Below are 19644 nucleotides of genomic sequence, written 5' to 3'. Positions count from 1 at the left end.
CACGACTGTAGAAATGTCCTCATCCCAAGCCACTCAGCCCTCTCTTCTTTGCTGACCAGCGGGAGTCTGGTGGGCTGGCCTTGTCTGCAGTCACTGTGGGACAGGGAACGTTTCCTTCCCATAACTTCCTCTCAACACACTTACCTTCACCCCTGATAGCATAAGAGACTGCAGAGGAGATGGAAAGGGAGGGCTTCTAGGTGGGTGGGAGGTAGACCAGGGTCTAGGAAAGAGAAAAGAAAACCTTCTTTGAGAGGGAAAAGTCATTACTGTTCACTGCTGTGGTCTTGGTTAAAAATTCAGCGAGGCTGCTTTCAGCTCATTAGAACATGAAGATAACACACACTTATTATAGTTAATATATACTGGGCAGCTGGTCCAGAGCACATGCACAGCTATTTATGGAACAGATCTTAAATCTCCAGCCCTGTTGTTGCAGCCACAGTACTGAGCCCGTCAAATGCATATGTTGACTAATTTCATGGTCACAGCAACCCTGGGAGGTCGGTCCTTTTATTACTCCCTGTTCACCAAAGGGAAACTGATGCTCAGAGAGGCTGATAGCCGGCCTGGGGCATAGGTACTCAGCCGGCTGTCATGTTTCAAACCCAGTTCTGACAGGGTTCAGAGCACATCCCCATGACGAGGAAGAGATATGGGATGAAGAGCTTTTCGAGGAGAAACCAGAAGAACTTGGAGGCCTCCAGTTACCTGTGTGTGGACACTGGCTGTTGATGGATGGTGTTAGTAGCAGTAGGAGAGGCTCAGTTTTTCTCATTGGGAAGGAGTGGACCAGAAAGTGAGACTGAAAAGTGAAAGTGTTAGTTGCTCAGTTGTGTCCGACTCTTTGCAACCCCGCAGACTGTAGCCAGTCAAGGCTCCTCTCTCTATCCGTGGAATTCTCCAGGCAAGAATACTAGAGTGAGTTGCCATTCCCTTCTCCAGGGGATTTTCCTGACCCAGAAATCAAACCTGGGTCTTCCATATTACAGGCAGACTCTTTACCACCTGCACTGATTCTTTGAGGGGAATGCACGTCTGCACACACAAACACACACAGTACATACAGTTAAGTTATGTAGCAGAAACAGAATGCTTTCAGGTGAATAGAAATCTCCAAGTCTCCAGCCCTCAATAAGCCAGAAATTTCCTCAAGTGTTCTTCACTTGTGTAACCTTGGAAATGCCTTATAAACTTCAAGAAAAATAGCAAAGGGTTTTTGAGGGGGATTTTACTAATAGCATTCACTTACAGCCAGCTGATGCATTTTGAGCCAGTGAGAGATAAAAAGATTAGAAAATCCTAGGTCATTTGAATGCATTTTTCCCACATTCTTCTCAAATTCATCCCAGGTGGCACTCAAGATTAGCTTTGCCACATTAAAGATACAGTTTCGTGGACACCGAGTTTGTGATTTGGGATCCCTTGTATCTTTCTGTGCAAAGTGATATGTAAAACAGTATGATCTGTGCCACCATGTGAGGGTTCACACCCATGGTTCAGCCACATCTGTGGGCCTGCAGTTCAGGCGTGGATAGGGCGTGAGAGCTGAAAGAAAAAGTGACCTGTGTAGCTCCTGAAGATAATTGTTTAAAAACGTGTATGTGTTTCTCTTCTTCGGTTCTGGCGTGTTTTTTATTCTCTTCCCACACAAGTCCACAGTTTGGAAAGAGTTGCTGTTAGCGACTATCGGGGAACAGTTCACAGACTGTGCCGCCGCAGGTAACGATGCTCTCAGCTCTGGTCAGCCCCACTTGCGTGCGCTTGGCTTGTGCTTCCCCCCTGCTGACGTTTGTTTCCATGTGTTTGGCTTTTGCATATCTCAGGGTCGTTTATTTTGTCACTGTGACGTTTACTTAGCTTTTATCCATGTGATCATGGCGTTTCAATGTTATATGTGTAGGTACATATGTATATTTACATATTTGTATATTATGTGCATATACATATGTGTGTATGCTTATATATGTATTTTTTGCACATATAGCTCGTCTTCATAGTATCCATGACCATCTGTCTAAGATAAATAGGCAGGAAAAAAAAGGAAAAAGAGTTATTTCTTAAATTGAAGTATAATTGGCATACAGCACTGTATTTGCCCCAGGAGAAGATGAAATTTGACATTGACTTCTAACACAGTTGGTGGTAGGTTTCCCTTATCCATTCCAACCTTCCAGAAGAGGCAGGTATGTTTGTTGTCTGCTGAAGTTTGTAGTTAAGTTGGCACAATCCTTTCTGTCTCTCTTAATCCCTTGCTGTCTGCCCTTCTCTTCATCTCTCAGAATGAGCCACAAAGGGGAGGTGGGGCTGAATCACCATTAGTGCCTATGATCCCACAACTGAGGCTAACATGTCAAGTCTTCAGGACTTTACAGACCATTTTCAAATACTGAATGAGTTCCTGAGAGCCCTGTGAATACATTTCTATTTTACATTTTTAAATTGAAGTATAGCTGATGTACAAAATGTGTAAGTTAACATGTGCCCAACATAGTCATAGAGTCACAGTTTCCCAAGGTCATATACTCCCTCTGTAGTCATTACAAAATAGTGACTCTCTTCCTCAAGCTGCACAACAGCCCTGCAGCCTATTTTTTTACCTAATAGTTTGTACCTCTCAATTCCTTTCCCCCTTTTTATTTTGCTTTGTTTTTTGTCACGAAACCACTCAAAGAGGAAAATTGAATTGCTAGTTTACAAATTTGTTTTCTTCTTGAGTAGTTCTTTTTGAACGCTTCTGAGAGGTAACATTTAGAATAACATTTTACCTGTTCAGCTTTCAGTTACAATTTCTTTTTAAGCTAATTGATATTGATTGATTTGCCCTCAGACTTCTTAAATGGTGCTGCCTTTGGGAACCCTCCTAGGCTTAGCCAGTTCCACGCAGGTTCCAGGTTTACCTCACTGAGTGTTTCTTCATTTTACTTTCGTTGTCCTTAATTGTTATACTTCTTTTTATTCACTGAAGACAGAACTTCGGTTAAGAGGAAACTGTCTTAAATGTACAGGTCCCTTCTGTTTTAATAGGGGGTAGTTAGCAACTTTACAATATGTAGCCAAAAAACTGTGTCTTCATTGTTATTATAAACACATACATCCCTGGGAGTTTTCTGTATGAATTATTCCCATTTCCAGAACCAGGGAAAATAGCCTAAGCAATAATAAATAGCCAGGATTGAGCAAAGGAGAACGAGAGCACTGTTAGCTATTAACTGCTGGCTCCTCATTAACCCAACTCCACCACTGCAGCAGGGCAGCTCGTGTCTCTGGGCCTCACTTCCCTCATCTGCATACAGTAACTCCTCCTAGCTCTGATGTCTTGCACTGCCAGTATCCTAGAATCGTCAGGGCCTTGCTGTTTGATGCTACTTGTGAATATTCCATACTGGTCGATAGATCTTCTTTTGCATACAGGCGACAGCCTTCTTGTCATGCCCTTCTGAAAGTGCTGTGCCAGGAGGCTACACCAAGGTACCAAAAACCAGGCCACACTGAAACACTGATAGTTCAGCCTTTCCAGCACCAATCCATTGCAGCACCCTTTGGTGTACCAATGGTGTAGAAATGGGCAAAATCAAAAGACAAGAAAATGCTAATCTTCTCCTGGCTGAGCTTCATGACATTTCTTGACAGTGGTCAACATGGAAGCTTTCCTCTTTGCTTGCTGATTTTAAGTTCACATAAAATTTAACATTGAGCTCTAGCAAATATACTTTGAAGATAAAAGGAAAAATAAGAAACCTGTACATAAGACACATTTCTTGATGGGCTAATAAGTTTCCATGGATGGCCACGATCAGGTACTGTTTACTTTGGGGGGGGAATTTTTGTTGAATTGTGACAAGTATACAGAGACGGACACAGACTATACTGTGTGTAGTTTGATAAACATTCCCAAAGTAAACAAATTCCCATAACTGGCATCCACGTCAAGGAGTAGAATGTCCACGGCCCTTCAGAATCTCTGCACACCCTGCCTCACCGAAAGGGGGCCGCCAGCCTGACTTCTGACGCCTCCCACTGATTTTGCCTGCTTTCACACATTTCTCTACAGGGAGTTATTTAGTATCACACCACACACATTTAGCCCAGAGTGAAATTTATTTTAAAAGGAAAGGGAAAGAGGGAATGAAGGCAAGAAGTAAAGGACAGAGAAAAGAACACAATTATTTTGCTGAGGATGAACCCCTCTAGTAATTGGACAGGCCCTCATTTATAGTGTATCTAAGTGCTGGAACCTTTTAATCCTCAGAAGACACACAGAAAAACGGACAATGTAAATATTGAGATGCACAGATGTACCATAAACAAAGACAATTAGGCAAAGTGTATTAACTGCAGCACAGTTTCTTAACTGATAATGCTCATCATTCACATCTAACTCGTTGATGCTGAGTGTGCAGGGTCAAAGGGGTGACCCTATTTCAGGAATGTGCAGCCAACACATAAATCTGGAGTCAACAGTCTTTACTCCTGTCATTTTGCTGCAAATTACTATATATAGAGTGGCCCCTTAGGACAGTACATAACCTTACTTTTCCAGCCACCAATTCTCAAATACCTACAAAACAGCCCCAAATCTGGAATTCAGTCTTAAAAAAAAAAAGACCTACATTAATCAAAGTAGACAAATACTTTCCTGCCCATTCACTGAAGTGCTGTAATAACAGAGCCACACTTAGGCGATATTTGCTCTTACTTTATACACAGTGCTAACAGATGGTCATTGATTCTCTAGCCCACAGTTAAAATGCCCAGACCAGAAGGGGTATGGCTAGGGAGAAGCAGGAGAGAGCTAGGAGGATTAACAGGACAGGAGCAGACAAGCAAACCACAGAAAGCAGAATGAGCAACTCAGAACACGCAGTCTGGGTCCAGTTAGTGTTGGGGCCCAGAGTGCTAGCCACCCCAAGATCTCTGAATGGTTGGCAGGAAGTCAGGAGAAATACTTGCTGTTCTTAACAGGGACAGCCAAGCATCGAGGAACAGTTCATGTGAGTTCACTTGGCTTTCAGAGAGCCGAACATTATGCAACTTGTTTTAGAAAAAGTCTCATCGAAACAGAGTTCCAAATAGTCCAAGGCTTCGGTAACACGTTAAAAAGGGCAAATTACTTATCTGGAAAATTTGTTTGGCCGGGACACTTTGTTTATCTAAGTCCCTGGATGAATGTGATGGGACCGCTACAGCTTTAGCTCACTAACTTGCTTTTGTCCAATGATTTTCCCTTAGTATTTATCACGAGTTCTCTCATGCCACTTTCTTTTGATCATCTTCATAACCTACCAATAAAATGATAAGGGTTAAAAAGCCAACGCTGGAAGACTTGAAATGATCACTCATTTCTATTTTTCCCCTGCCTTCCCTTCAGATGATGAAGTAATAGGAGTTAGTGTCAGCGTCCGGGACCGAGAAGATGTCGTCCAAGTCTGGAATGTAAATGCCGCATTAGTCCGTGAAGCCACCGTTTTAGAAAAGATCTATGAACTCCTGCCCCACATATCTTTTAAAGCAGTATTTTATAAACGTAAGTGCTTCATTTCCAGTTACTACTTGCTAGCTTATTCTTTCATACTTTTAAAGACAGAAACTGTGTTGCCAAAGAGGTGAAGGGAGAGTCACTTGAAATTCTATGATCCACTACATAATTCAATAAAATACATTTATGGGTCTAAAAAAACAGTTTAGCTTTAGAAATTAAAATGAGATTTTTGTCATCTAAACACATGTATCATAAAAAGATACATTATTGTTTTTGTTATTTCAAAAATTTAAACCTAATCTCAGACTTGTCATTCTTAGAAGAAATTGCCTTCTATTTGAAGCAACAGTAACAAAAAAGTTATTATATGAGCTGGCAGGTAGATTCTCAATCATCCCTTCATAAACAGGGATTTATAATGTATAACATCTGTATTTGTGGAGGAACTCATTCTGAGCACAGGCATGATTGAACGTTCTACTGAAATGCTAATACGTCCTCATTACAGATGACTGTGGCCCAGGAGAGAATGCACGCACAGTGGTGAAATGTTAACAGTATGAATAGGTGTGTGGACCCATTGTTTCCATCATGATTCATGTTCATTGCTTTTGTGTGCTCTTTTGAAAAAGTCATCTTTTTCATAATGAAAACAGCTTAGTGCTATTAAACCAATGTTTAGTAGATCAAACTGCAGGTTACAGTTTTAACAGTGAGTTAGAGGAAAGGATTGACAGCCTGCACACATATGATGAATTTCCTGTTTTCCCAAACTATTTCAAGAGTCAGTAACCCAATTTTTTTCAACCATGGTGTTTCATTGAATCTAAGATGCCTTTGATGATAAGTACTCTTTTAGTATTACTAAGAAAGAAAAATAAAAGTCTCCTAATTTAACTGTGACATGGTCTTAATTCCAGGGGTCTTCAAATGGGCAATGGGGAGGTGGGGGGGAAGTGCATCTTAGAATGAATGAAATACACTCCATGGCCGTTTTACTTTTCCCAACCCCTTATCAAAAAGAAGAAGAAAAAAAATCAGACTTGTGTCTTACTATGGGATGAATCTAAGAACTCCCTCTTAGGAATCATATAATGGCAAGCCCAGTGATTTAGGTTGTAAGCTATGGGACAGATCTGCTTCTGCAGATATCCAGAAGGTGTTTAGCTTCTGAATTTTAAATGGAAGTTCATATAGAAGAGATAGAAGATGGCACTACACAAGTCGCCTAACTGATTGTGCAGCATGGAAATCACATGTTTGTAGATGCAATTTGGATTTCTTCAGCTCAGTTTAGTCGCTCAGTCATGTCTGACTCTTTGCGACCCCATGGACTACAGCACACCAGGATTCCTTGGGGGACGTTGGATTCCTCAGGGGACATTCATTGTATTTTCAACCCAGACATTAATTGAAAGGTCACTAAGGGTCTTTTTTTTTTTTTCCCCCTCTACTCCCTGAGACTAACTCCAGCAGAAACTCTCCGAAAGGAAGTGTTTCACTGCCGTTTATGAATGGAGCAAATGCGAGCCTTAGACCCAGCTCCCCTTATCACTTCAAAGAGGAGGAAAGTGATTTGGAATTGTGAAGGCAGGCACTCTGGATTTTCATCCCATTTCAACACTGTGACCTCAAGCAAGTCATATTCTCTCATCCTTTCACTTTCCCTTCTTAATATTGAGGAGGTTGGTCTTAAATGATCTCCAAGGTCCCTTCTGCTTCAAAATTCTATGCTCAAATTTCTAGTTAACCTGCTGTCAGGTAGCAGCAGACTCAATGTGATAGAGGTGTTTAGGCCACAGAGGTAATTAGGCCATCAGTGGTTAGGCAAGTTTTTAGGGCAGTGGCGATAGCCAGGAAAGACGGTGCCAGGGTAGACATCGCTTCGATGTTGCAGTGACTGGGGAGCAGGGGGAGAAAAAGGCCAAACAGAGAGGGGAACATGCAACTCCCCGAACTGACTCTCTAAGCGTAGACACCATTGTGAAAATTGCGACTTAGGCTGTGGGTCCTAGTAGAAATGCCTATTTTAATAGTATAAATTATCATTCAAAAATTATTCAAATTGGGATTGGAAAAAACAAGCAGTTCTCTTTATTTATATGAAGCAGGCAGTCCTTTACTCAGTAGAGTTATACACCATCCACTGCAGAATTGATTTGGAAAAAGGAAGTTTGGGCAGAAATGTTCTTCATAGCTGGGTGAAGAACAATGATCCGGTGAGCCAGATCACAAACAGCCAACTCCATGCCTTTCCTCTGTCTTGTTAAAGTAGGATCCTGGTGTTAGTATTCAGGAGCCACTTGAAGTGTAGATTTTCTATGAACAAAGAAACCTAATGAATTTGGGCCAGGCCTCCAGCCGGGTGGCTGAGAGTCAGGCTGTTGATAAAAGTTCTCTGTGCATTGGCTACAGATTGGTCATTTGACCAAGAAACTGAAATGAAGAGAGACCTCCTCCCCCGCCACCCCCCAAATTCTGTTAGGTTCTTCAGAGCAGCTGAATGACAAATGTCTTCTGATGTGAGAATTGTTTAGAGCCAAGGTTGGCAAACTGCACTGTCAAACCAAAACCAAATCTGCCACCTTCCCACCTGTTTTTGTATGGGCTGCAGCTGAGAATGGCTTTCACATTTTTCACTGGTTGGAAAAAAAATCAAAAGAAGAACTACATTTTGTAACATATGAACATTCTATGAAATCCACATTTCATATACATATGTATATATAAAGCGTATTGGCGCCTAGCAATGCCCATTTGTGTACATATCATCTGCGGCTGTTTTCATGTTACAAGGGCAGAGTTAATAGTTGAGACAGAGACCCCGAGACCCACAGAGCCTAAGATGTGTATTCTCTGCCCTCTTCTAGAAAGAAGTTTGCTGATTCCTGGCTTTGAGCTTTTCTATATTCCCTTTCAGCCAGAGCTCACCTAAAGCCTGTAGAATTTTCTCTGTTTCTCAGAATGCCCCCACTTCCCTGATTCTGAATGTTCTATTCTGTCTCCATAACCCATCAGAATTGAACTATCTCAACAGTGACTGCCCCAAGCTGTCCCTCACACTTAGGAGTAATAAAAATCTGCACAGTCCCTTTCTCCTGACTTAATCATTTGGTGCCCAGTGTCACTAGGAGACCTGTGGCTTCCCACCTTGATCCACCAATAACGATATATTTTATTGCAGAGCAGGCCATGTTTTCTTTAATGTCTATCCTTAAAGTCTTTCTTAAAAAGAATTAAAAAAAACATAAAAAGTGAAATATTTCTAAAGTTCTGCATAAGAGAAATATTCAATTACATCGGTTTAGATTCCTGGATGCTCATAGGAATTGGGCCGACCTGAGGTAGCCCTCAGAGCTATAAAAGGTGCATCTCCCAATGTTTCATCCAAGTGAAGAGCAGGTTTAGGTGAACAACCAGGATAATCCTGAAGGGAAAATGATCCTATTCCCTGCCAAACCCTGACCCCACACTAGTCTGAAGAATCTAGTTTATCTGAAAAATACAGACTTAGGAGAAGTAAAATGGGCCAGCCCATGTCTGCCTTCCCAGGACTCCCTTCCTAGCAGGGAAGAGTTGGGGGGGGCGCAAAGCATGGGGAATCCTTGAGTGGCCCTTGGCTGTGTTCAACCTGTCATAGTAACTTTTCCTCTTGAGAGAAGAGGATCCACCCTCGCTTCATGATAATGGTTGAACCAGGTCTGGAAAATAGAATTTCAAACTTGGCCTTTTGCCTTGGAGGACATATTCTATATTTCACAGGCCTCCTAGTTCCCACTTCCAGTTTATAAAAATGTAAGTCTTTGGAAAATATTTTTGGTCGTATCATTTTTTATTCTAGAGTTCCTATTTGTAATTAGTCATTTTGCAAGCCAGACCCATAGGGCTGGAAAAAAAAAAAGGAAAAAACAAAAAACAAAAACCTTGACTGGGAAAAATAAAAGACCCATCCGTTTAATCAAACTTCATTCCCCCACAGAGAGTGTTTAGAGATAGGGGAGGACCTACGAGAATTGCTATCCCCTTGTGTTGTTCTCTGTTTTCTTTTACTTTTTGTTTGGTTTGGTTTTTCAAGATAGGTTTGTGAATGGCCCTGTCTGGGTTCTGTGAGGCACCCCACACCCCCAGCCCAGCATCCTGCGGGGGCCCCGTTTTCCTCGCAGCATTTGCTCACAGCCCGGCATATCCTCCTCATCAGCTTGTCAGGATTACTCATCCTCCCCAGCCCAGCAAGAACAAACAGGCAGCATGCCCATTGCTTGTTTATTCCCTGTTTTAATCCTCATTATTACGTTTCTCAGGAAATGCACGCCTTAGCTAACAGTTACTGGCACACAAAGGTGTTTGAGTTCTTGCCAACATTTGGGGAAACTGAATGAGATGCCTTAGAGGAGGGTTGCCCCATCCTTTGCTTAAAGTTTTCTTTCCTTTTTTTCTTTTTTGTTTTTTTTTCTGTCCTTTAGCCCATGAAGAGCATCATGCTTTTGAAGGTGGACGTGGAAAACACTAATTGCACTCTGTAAAGAATTCTTTGTCCTTTGCTGATTGGTTTTGGAAACGGTCTTAACAGGAGGGAGAGTGAAGAGGAGACCTGCCGGAGCCCGATGCTGGTTCATTTAGAGTGGGTTTCTGCCCCTGCAGATTGAGCAATTAGGACTCAAAGTGGCAGGTGGGGAGGGGGGGAGATTGTGTGGGTTTTTACTGTCACATTACTTGCTTTTCTTTCTTTTTATTTTTGGCTTTATGAATTCTCTGTTCTTTTCTCTTCAGTTTTTTTTTTCTCTTTTAAATTCCTCATTCAGTCTAATTATTGTTTTCCATACTCCCCTTTCATTGAGGCACAAGAAATCGGTTTCCCTTTAAGTAGCTGTGCTGTACCTAGTTAATGAGAATATGCATAATCGTGACAATACTGCTTTGAAAACCACACTGTCCTCCGAGGAACACTAGCTTGGTGAAACCTGTCTTTTGATTATTTGTTGTGACACATTCCTACATACCCTGCACTGGGCATTGTTGTTTTTTTTTCTATCCCAGGGAAAAGAAAAACCTTACTTAATCTGATTTTGCACTGACAGCACCCACATCTTTTATTTTTCCTTTTTAATAATTTTTTTTGTTAGAAATGAAAGGAAAATAATAGTTGGGTTGCCAAACATGAAAACTATAATCACAGTTGAGTATCAGGATATATATCAAACTGTAAATCTTTGGACCTTCTGTGGAAGTATTTTCCAACCAGAATTTCAATTTGGCCTTTTCAAAAGAAGGCCTAGAGTGGTAGCAAAGGATTCGTCTCAGTAGGAAACCTTGTAATTTCTGATTTAAAGAGAAGGTGATATTTTAATTGTTTGAACTAACCTTTTTCTGAATTTTGGATGTGTGTACCCATTTAGGGCTCTCCAAATCAATTCAGACACATTTTGTTAAATGATCCCATTTCCCTGTTCATGTTGTGTGTCATTTCCAATAATCAGTCATCCTCTAGCCTGGGCAACTTTCCCCTGCCTTTTTCATTTAGGAGCAGAAGTTAAATCTCATTTCCAAGATGAATGTGAACATTCACAAAGTTGAACTCTGAATGCATTTTGTTCACATTAATTTTTGGAATTGTTGAGATACATTGTATTATGTTACCAAATAAATACATTTTAATAGAAGGAAATGACCACCCTCTGGAACACTCAGAATGTTCCCATTTCCCTCCCTGCACTCTGCCAGGCCTCCTACTACATCTACCTGAAAAAGGCAGGGCCATTTAGAAAGGCTGCCTCCTGCCAGCTTTTTTTTCTGGAGTCAGGGGAGCTAGGGCATGCTTATACATCTCACAGAAGGGCAGTGAACTCCGAATTTCCTTTCACCCAGGATTTTTAATTCCTCTTGCATTATTGACCAGCAGAGAGCGGCGGGGCTTCTTCCAACCCCCAACCTGAGTTTGTAAATAAAATTCTCCATTTAAACACTTTAAAGGACTTCAAACATCTCTTTACAATCATTGTACCCTTCACTTGCATTGCTAACCACATCAACCACAATAAAAAAAATGATCATGGCTTTTTTTTAATGCTTTGTTTCTAAGCTTGAGTTTCTCCAGTGATTTCAAAATGAGGTATAAGGATATCAGACCCATTTTCAAAAGCCTGGAACTTGTTCTTTTTAAACATTGTACCAACATCCAACTTGTTTTTAAATTACTGATCAAGAATTGAAAAAAATTTTCTGGGCGTGAGTTTAAATTCTCTTTTATACTAATAAATATTTTTTCTGATAGATTAGAAGAAAGGATATAATTGACTTATCTTCTTTATAATTGTCATATATATTTCCTTAAGTAAATGGATTATGAAGTATTTTTATTTTTGAACTTTATTTAAGGCATTGTGATGACATGTTCAAGTTTTGCATGTATGTAGCTTTTGAAGAAAAAAAATAAAGTAAAAGGAACAGGAATGTTAGGCTCCCATTAATGTTTTCTAGTTTCTGTTGTTTATGATCGCGAAACATGGCTTAACACACAAAGTAGATTTTTCTGTCCCAGAGAACTTGTGCAACTCTTCCTGACTCTGGGAAATACCAACCGTGAGAAGGATTTAGTTTGCCTAAGTTAAGAACCTATCATCTAAATTACTTTGAGAGAGGATTTTGTCAGATTTTGCTTTGGAAATTGTTTTAATTGAATATTTAGTTCATAAGGGACAGTGTATGAACTAAGCTGATTTAATCAGTTTAAAAACCTTTCATTACCTTTTTGGATTAAAGAAGCTAAGACTCTTGAGGGACAAGGGACTGTCTTTTGGCGCATGTGACTTTTGTGTGAGGGTAGTGTCCCCCCCTTGGCCGCGGCCAGGGAAAATGGGCAGTCCCAGCAGAAGCCTGGTGTCTTTCCGCCAAGTCTTTGCAGGTGTAGCCTGGACTCTGTGTAGAGTCATCCACAGTCCCTCCTGTTCAACTGAGGACGGGTCATACCTGTTGAAAGTCACTTGTCTGTATTTTGGTTTTCTTTTGTAAGTGCTTTCTGAATGCTGACTTACTCCATTTTGATATTTCCTCCTCCCTCCTCCACCTTTTCCGCATTTCTAAAGTGAGGGTATAGTTTACAGAGAACATGTCCATTTAATATCATGTACCTATTAAATTCAGGATATAGTTGACGGAGAAAAATATGGAAAGGAAAACACAGTTCCGGTAAACTTTGACTTGACTCTGATCTCCTCCACTCTCTTGAATTTAGCTGATATCCACATCCTACATACGGTCGCAAGACGTTATAGTTGAAAGAAACTTTTGAGTATTGTCGGGTCCACTTGACATAATGTATAATCTACCAACAGAGACTGCCTTTTATGAAAGGACAGGGGACTAGCCAGTGTGATGCAGCTGAGCGCTGAAGTCTGAGGGCTAAATCCCAGTCCAAGTTTCCTTAAACAGGGAATACCCTCTAACCCCAAAGCATGTACTAAATATCTGATCCAATCTGGCCATTGATAGACACGTACATAATCAGATGCCCCTGCAGCTCTCATCCTCTCCTGAAGCAGTGTCACGGTGTGGCATTCTAAAATAACTTTATTATTCCAGGAGGTGGGGCTTTGCTATAAGATGCCCGACTCCAAGAGGATCCCAACTTTTGTACTTACATGAAACTGACAACGTTTAGATCGATCACACGGTGGCGCTGCCTTCCAGCCGACGGTCCTGGTTCAGCAGCATAATGTATCCAGCTCTGTGTAATTACATTAAGATTCTACTGCCGATTGCTCTTGTGGTTTTATGAAACTTTCATGAGATGCTACCAGTAGAGGTTTAGTTCCCCTGCACCTAATAAAACTGTATCAACGATAGAACACTCCGGATGTGGTTTAAAAAATCTCAAATTTTAGGCTCTCATTGAGCCTTTGAGCAGTTAGGAAGAGAAGGAATGAAATAAACCAACATATAAGAAATACCAGAATATTTCATCATATTGTGTCCAAGGGGAGAAGTGAAATCAGAGTTGGATTCTTTTGTTTGCGTTCGCTTTCTAACTTTGAACCTCCCCTTTAAAAGTGTAAGTCTGGTGTTCACCTTTCCTGTATTGACGTTTCTATTACATTCCATTCACTACAAATGAAAGTAGAGGACTGCCTGTAGATGGTTTATTTCCCAATAGAGGATATTCAGACCGATCGCAAGAGAGTTCGGTGACTCAGGATTGTAAATGCCTGGAGAACTGCCTCAACCTCAGAGAGGAGGCCGAAGGTGAGGAGGAAAAGGTTAGGTATGGGAGTGCAGGGAAAAACCCCTTGGAACTCATCTCCTGTGTAGCGATTAGGGTGGGCCATTCCTCTACGTTGCCCATGAGGAGAAAAGCCCAAATCGATGGCACACATTTCACACATCTGATGATGATCTTTTTGTTTTCCACTTTTACGTATGCATCAAAATCTAACAGTACTTCTTGTTTAGGTTAACCCTTTGAGGCTCAAAGTCACTGTCTTGTAGATCTTGCTGATGCAACTTGACTCTTCAAAGAAAACTCACAGACTCTTAGAATTTTAGGGTGGAAGGGACCTTTGAGATCATCTGTCAGGGCTTCTTGTCCCTTAGCTTGTAGAAGAATTACTGGGGTGCTTCCTTTCTAGACCCCAAACCTAAGAGTTTCTGATTCAGATACCTGCCTTTTTAGTAAGTGCCCCAGTAGTTCTAGTAAGGGTAGTCCTTAGACCCCCACTTCGTGAATCCCTGATTATATCCAATCCCTAGATATGACAAACGAGGAGAGCATCCCACCCCCTACCCCTCAAGCTCTCTCAGGTGACCTGATTCAATTGTATAATACCAACAACTTTCTGAAGCCTGGAAAAAGCCATTATTACTTAGACTTGAAAAGATGATGCTCGTAAATAAGAACTTTATGGCCAGCACCACGAGTAGTAATAAGTAGCCCATCTCCGGAAGTCCATAATATAAAACCTTTAGTACAGAGTGGCAGGCTTTTCTCTTTTCTAAATACCATTTCAGCCTGTTAAGAGAAAAGAAATTAATGTTCAGAAAAAGTAGTTACCCCATATGTGCAGTAACTACTTTTCTATAATGTCTTATGGCATCTGGGGTTCAGCATCATTGAACAAGATTAAATGAACGTTATAGAGCTATAAAATTGCATGTAAAATAACGCAAAACTGTTCGAATGACTATCAAAGAAGCCCGTGAATGAATTTCCACTAAAATTAATTGTCATTCCTAGACATGGCTTAGCAAAGCTGTTACTAAACTGGAAGGATTCTTAGATACATAAGAGTATCAAATAAAAAATCAAGTAAGTGTTCCTTAAACCATGTTAATGATAAGTGAAAGTCATCAAGAAGTCAGTATTATTTTGTTCATCATTGCTACTACAATTGAGAGTCCCATTGTATATGTGTGTGTGTTTTGAATGTGCCTTACTAGAATATCCAATAAAATAGCCTTTTGGATATTCTATGGTGTCCTTCAGAAATCATGAGGTTGAAGAAATCTGTCTTAAATGTTTTTGTTTTGGTTGGTTCCTGGAAAAAGTGATCGACTCATTTAACAAAGTGCATGATTTCTTCATGACAGTTTCAACTTCTCATGTTGAAGTCAGATAATTTTTCTGAAACTTTTATTTTGGAAGTTTATGATTTACTAACCTGGCAACTTTACATGAGAGAAATAAGAATGAGGTAAATATGATCATTTCTGAGTTTTGTGTAGAGCTTTTTTTTAACATACAAAGAATTGACTTTTAATAAAGGTTTAGCAGGTGAAAATTTTATTTTTAGCAATTTATATTAGTGAAAAGTGGGGAATATTAAAGGACATTGAGCATTTTAATTAAGTTATAGGGTTTTTTTTTATTTTCAAGTAAAGCTATTAGTTTTGGTGCATATACGTTAAAACTCCCCCCCTCCCCTGAATTTCTTAGCCCTTAGTCGGATAATATGGCAGGCAGCCATTGTATGGTTTTACCAAAAGATTTTAACTGTCTTCTTAGTAATTAGTTATTAACATGTCACCGTTCCTTTGCATGTCTTCCTCATTTGAGATTTCAGCTTAATTGAAATTGTTACATAAAAGGACCTCAGAGCTTAGACTTGGGCACACTTTAGCTTGGGACCTCCAGCACCATTTGTCCCAAATCTAAAATCTTATCAGTCTGCATTCAAAATTATTCATTCTTTTTGAACTGTGTTACCTGTATAAGTTGAACCAGGTTTATTTGCCTGATTTCTTGGATCTGCCTGTGCCCCCTCCTCCCCATGGTATACCATCTGTGCCCTGTGCTTTTGGGGCCCCTTCACATATGGCTACAAGCTGGTGTAATGCCCTTCTTTTTGATCTGGCTTCATCTAGTGATTTGCTCAGTATTTTTAAGGTCAGACTGAAGAGTTTTCTGTTCTGGTTATTTTTGATTTCATATCGTGTGTTGTGTTTGATGTTTTGGATTACATGTGAAAGTTGCATCTCTAAGTCAGTGATTTTTATTCCAGCCTTTGGCAGCCATCAGGTAAGACTAGACTGTAACTTTCTTACTCGAAAACATGTAGTGATTCATGTGTTTAGTGCACATGTTTGGCCTTTTCATGAAAAAGTTCTTGCTGTTTTCTAATTTGGGACTATACTGCTGTGAATTAGCACTTCTGTCTTTTAGATTAGAACTTCATGAGGTTTGTTTCAGTGCCCGTTAATTTGTAGAACTTCACGTTGAGATTTTTGTTAATCTGTTGCTGTGAATTCTTATGCCGTAATTGGGTTCTATAGTATAGAAATGTAGTCCCTTGGGTTTAGAATTTCATGTGGTGTTATTTAATCACATTGCTTCATCTTAAGAAGGTCCCAGGTATTTCTGTGTTGACTGTCAAACCCTGTTTATTCCAGCACCTACTGCAGCTCTCTGTCCACCTGTTTGAATGCGCGTGAGCATGGTACCTGACCCTAATGCGTTGCCGCGGTCCTCTGACAGGAAGCAGTATCTCTGTTTCTTCTACTCCCTTCTTGAATATATTTGGTGGTAGGGCTCATCTTGGTGTCTTAGAAAACACATTTCATTTATTTGCATTCTTTTTTTTTTTTAACCCTCTGCCAAGAATGGTTTCATTTTAGAAGAAGCCAATCATGTTTGTTTCTTTTTTGTCCCCCAATTTGCCCATAAGATTCAGTTGTTCCTCATTTAGCCAAGTAGATTTACTCCTGCTTTAGAGCTACCCTGTCCCTTTATAAACAAACAGAAGAAAGCAGCAAACTCTTTCTTTGTAACTTTTTATTTCATGTTGGAGTTCAGTTGGTTAACAATGTCATGTTAGTTTCGGGTATGCAACCAAGTAATATACATGTATCTATTCTTTTTCATATTCCTTTCTCAATTAGGCTGTTAGAGAATATGGAGGAGTTAGGGGGCTTGGGAGTGTCATGAAAACCAGCAAACTCTTATTTTCTCCCATTCATCTGCAGACTTTCCTACCTCTCCCTGTAAAAGCAAACAATTTTCAGGATGATGTATATGATGCCCAATTAATTTTAACCCAGTGAATTTCATGCAAGTTTTGAGGGGCAGGGCACAACACTCTGAAGGCTTTGAGCTTCCCTAATATCTCCTCTTCCATTTGAGTCTGATAGCTGCAGTCATGTATTCAGTGTGCATTTTATCACCTAGCAATTACTGATGCACTTGTAGAATGTGTTCTTGGTAGTTTTATAAGCACAGGCTCTGCCTTCCCACCTAAAATGCAGTGTTTTTAAGACCAACACCAATAGACTCTTTTAGTGTAGTAACTGCTGTTCAGGAATTTTTAACTGCTTTCACTAATGAATGTAGTTTTTAAAAATCTCTGGAATCCTACAGGAAGGTAGGTCTTTTGTTATAAAAAGAAAACAGTAGCATGTACAAGGCTCAGCAAGTTAAAATGTGTATCATTGAAATATGTATCTATTTCCCATCATCTGGCTTGGTGGTGGTGCTGACTAGTGTATTTCTTGCCAGAGAAAATAAGTTTAAATCATAAGCATATTTAACTAGCAAGCATAAATCATAAACCCTTCCAGTCATGAGCATACTGAGCTCTGGTACCATTTGTACAGATGGTATGGTTAAATGTGTGTGCTCCTCCCAGCCTCAAAGATGTGGACAAGCTTTTACTCCCCAATTTCCTCTCATTCAGGAAACTTAAATCATTTTTTTTTTTTTACACACATAGAATTCTAAAAAACACAGACCTAGAGAAAGGTTTCAGGCCCTAGGAAAGTTTGGTGTTTTGTGACTTACTGGAGAATAATGGAAGTGACTGTTCAGCCCTAAAGCAGTGTGCCCCCTTTTAAGGCAAACATGGTTGGTGTTTTGTAAAGATAGTCAAGTTTTGAAGGACAAGACTTTGATTTTCAGAGTGTATATTTAAAAAAAAATCACAGAGCCATAAATAAAATTTTAACAGAAGTCCCTTCTCTTTCAAAGAATGTTCCCCAGGTGGCTGGTCCTACAGAAATACTTTTAGATACTGCAAACAAAGCTCCTATTGTAAAATTTATTTTTAAAAGTCTAGTAAAACAATAACACATCCCTACTGACGTGCATTGTGTGGCAAAACCTTAACATTTTGGAAACCAGTAAGCGTATTTATGTACTCACTGATTGTGTTTTATGAAACATCACTTTAAAGACCTTTTTATTGCAAAGTAAAACAAGAATATAGAAAACCACCCAACACAAATGTATAGCTTAGTGAATTGTTACCAAGGGAATATCCTTCTAACAGCACCCATCTTGAGGGATAGAACTGGGCCGACTACCTCAGGAGCCCCAATCACAAGTCTCCTCCTGGTCATGGCCCCCACCTTCCTCATGAAAATAACCATTACCCCAACTTGCAGTAACACTTCCTTTGTTTTCTTTCTGGTTTTATCACCCAAATGATAAACCTTACTTTATATTTTTGTATACAGAAGTTCCGTTATACTTGCGAAGATTGAGTTCAGAAAAATTATTTATAAGCCCTTTAAAAGGTAAGTGTAGAGTGACATTCTGTAAACAGTTGCTACCTACAAGTCAGCCATTGGGCAGAGTTTGTCAGGCTTCTGCTGAGGTATGCTGCTCTGGTCATAGCTATAATATCACTGAAAATAATAGCTAATGTGTATGGAGTTCCATGCCCTCTAATCACATGGGTTAATGAATGTCCTTCACTCTGAAACTCTAGGAGGTAGATCTTCTCATTGTTGTTGCAACTTTCTGTATGTGGAAACTGAGGTTCAGAGACGCGAGATAATGTGTCTGATGTCTGAGAGTCTGTATGAGTTTGTCTCTAAAGGAAAGGATCTACAGCCTTAAGACAAAGATGGAAAAGTTCACTGTTGTCCTGACCCGGAGAGTATAAAGAATTTGCATAAGGTCACAGAAACGGTGGCAAAGTTGCAGGCAGATCCCTAAATCTTGAGGCTGTTAAAAGCATTGATCTTCCCTTCATTCCCTACCTTCTGTGGAAAAGACACGTTTTCTAATCTGCTTCTCTTCGTCATTTCCGCATGAGCAGATTTGACTTGCAACCAGTTTATAACTAGGATGCACCACCCACTTGCTTATTTTCTCAAGATTTTCACTGGGAATTTAAAAAGTTTGTATTCGAGGCTTGCTTTCCTGCCTCACTTGAGTGCCCAATCTGTGGATGCACATGGCTCACACTCTTCTCCAAAGAATGTACAAGAATAACACATTTGACTGGTGTGGATGGCAGGTGAAAAAGAATTACTGGTGTAGTGTAGGCCCTTCCACATATTCATGGCCAATTCTGGATTATCCCAGCACAGATGGATCATGCAGAATCCCTCTTCTGCTTCTGACGTGACCTTTAACTATTTGTGTTTGCAAATGCTTCTACCAGAGACTGCAAAGGAGAACAGCAGAGACGATGGAACTTGATTCCTAGACCAGAAGGTTAAGCATCCTGGTAAAAAGCTTTGGCGATTTTGCTGGGAGACTCTAGGATTCTCTCTGGGTTGAACCCCTCTGGGATGCCTGACTCAGGCTTGGGTGTGAGCCTCTAGAAGGGAAGCAGACTGGGCAGCAAGCACGGAGCTTCGTTTGGAATTTGTTACTGGTTTGAGATCCCATGAACGTGAGTCTTGAGCAAGTCACTTGTCTTCTCTAAGCCCCAGGTTCCTCATCTCTAGGA

General features: G+C 40.3%; 1 protein-coding gene across 6 annotated transcripts in view; it reads left to right on the top strand.

Moving 5' to 3' along the window:
• The window catches only part of EIF4E3 (eukaryotic translation initiation factor 4E family member 3), an 81502-nt gene extending 66560 nt beyond the window's left edge, over positions 1 to 14942 (top strand). For 3 of the 6 annotated variants that reach the window (XM_040247255.1, XM_040247253.1, XM_040247252.1), the window contains 3 exons: positions 1656 to 1722; positions 5372 to 5527; positions 9946 to 11945. In XM_040247255.1, the coding sequence (XP_040103189.1) occupies positions 1656 to 1722; positions 5372 to 5527; positions 9946 to 9992 (270 nt within the window). In that variant the 3' untranslated portion in view covers positions 9993 to 11945. Of the gene's footprint in view, positions 1 to 1655; positions 1723 to 5371; positions 5528 to 9945; positions 11946 to 13060 lie in introns of those variants that run through there. The other 3 variants (XR_005722225.1, XR_005722226.1, XM_040247256.1) reach the window with 3 other exon arrangements.
• The last annotated feature ends 4702 nt before the right edge of the window (positions 14943 to 19644 follow it).

Source organism: Oryx dammah, unplaced genomic scaffold (assembly GCF_014754425.2).
Source record: "Oryx dammah isolate SB20612 unplaced genomic scaffold, SCBI_Odam_1.1 HiC_scaffold_9, whole genome shotgun sequence".
NCBI lineage: Eukaryota > Metazoa > Chordata > Mammalia > Artiodactyla > Bovidae > Oryx > Oryx dammah.
The sequence above is the reverse complement of the archived record's forward strand: the minus strand, read 5'-3'. Positions and strand labels throughout refer to the sequence as shown.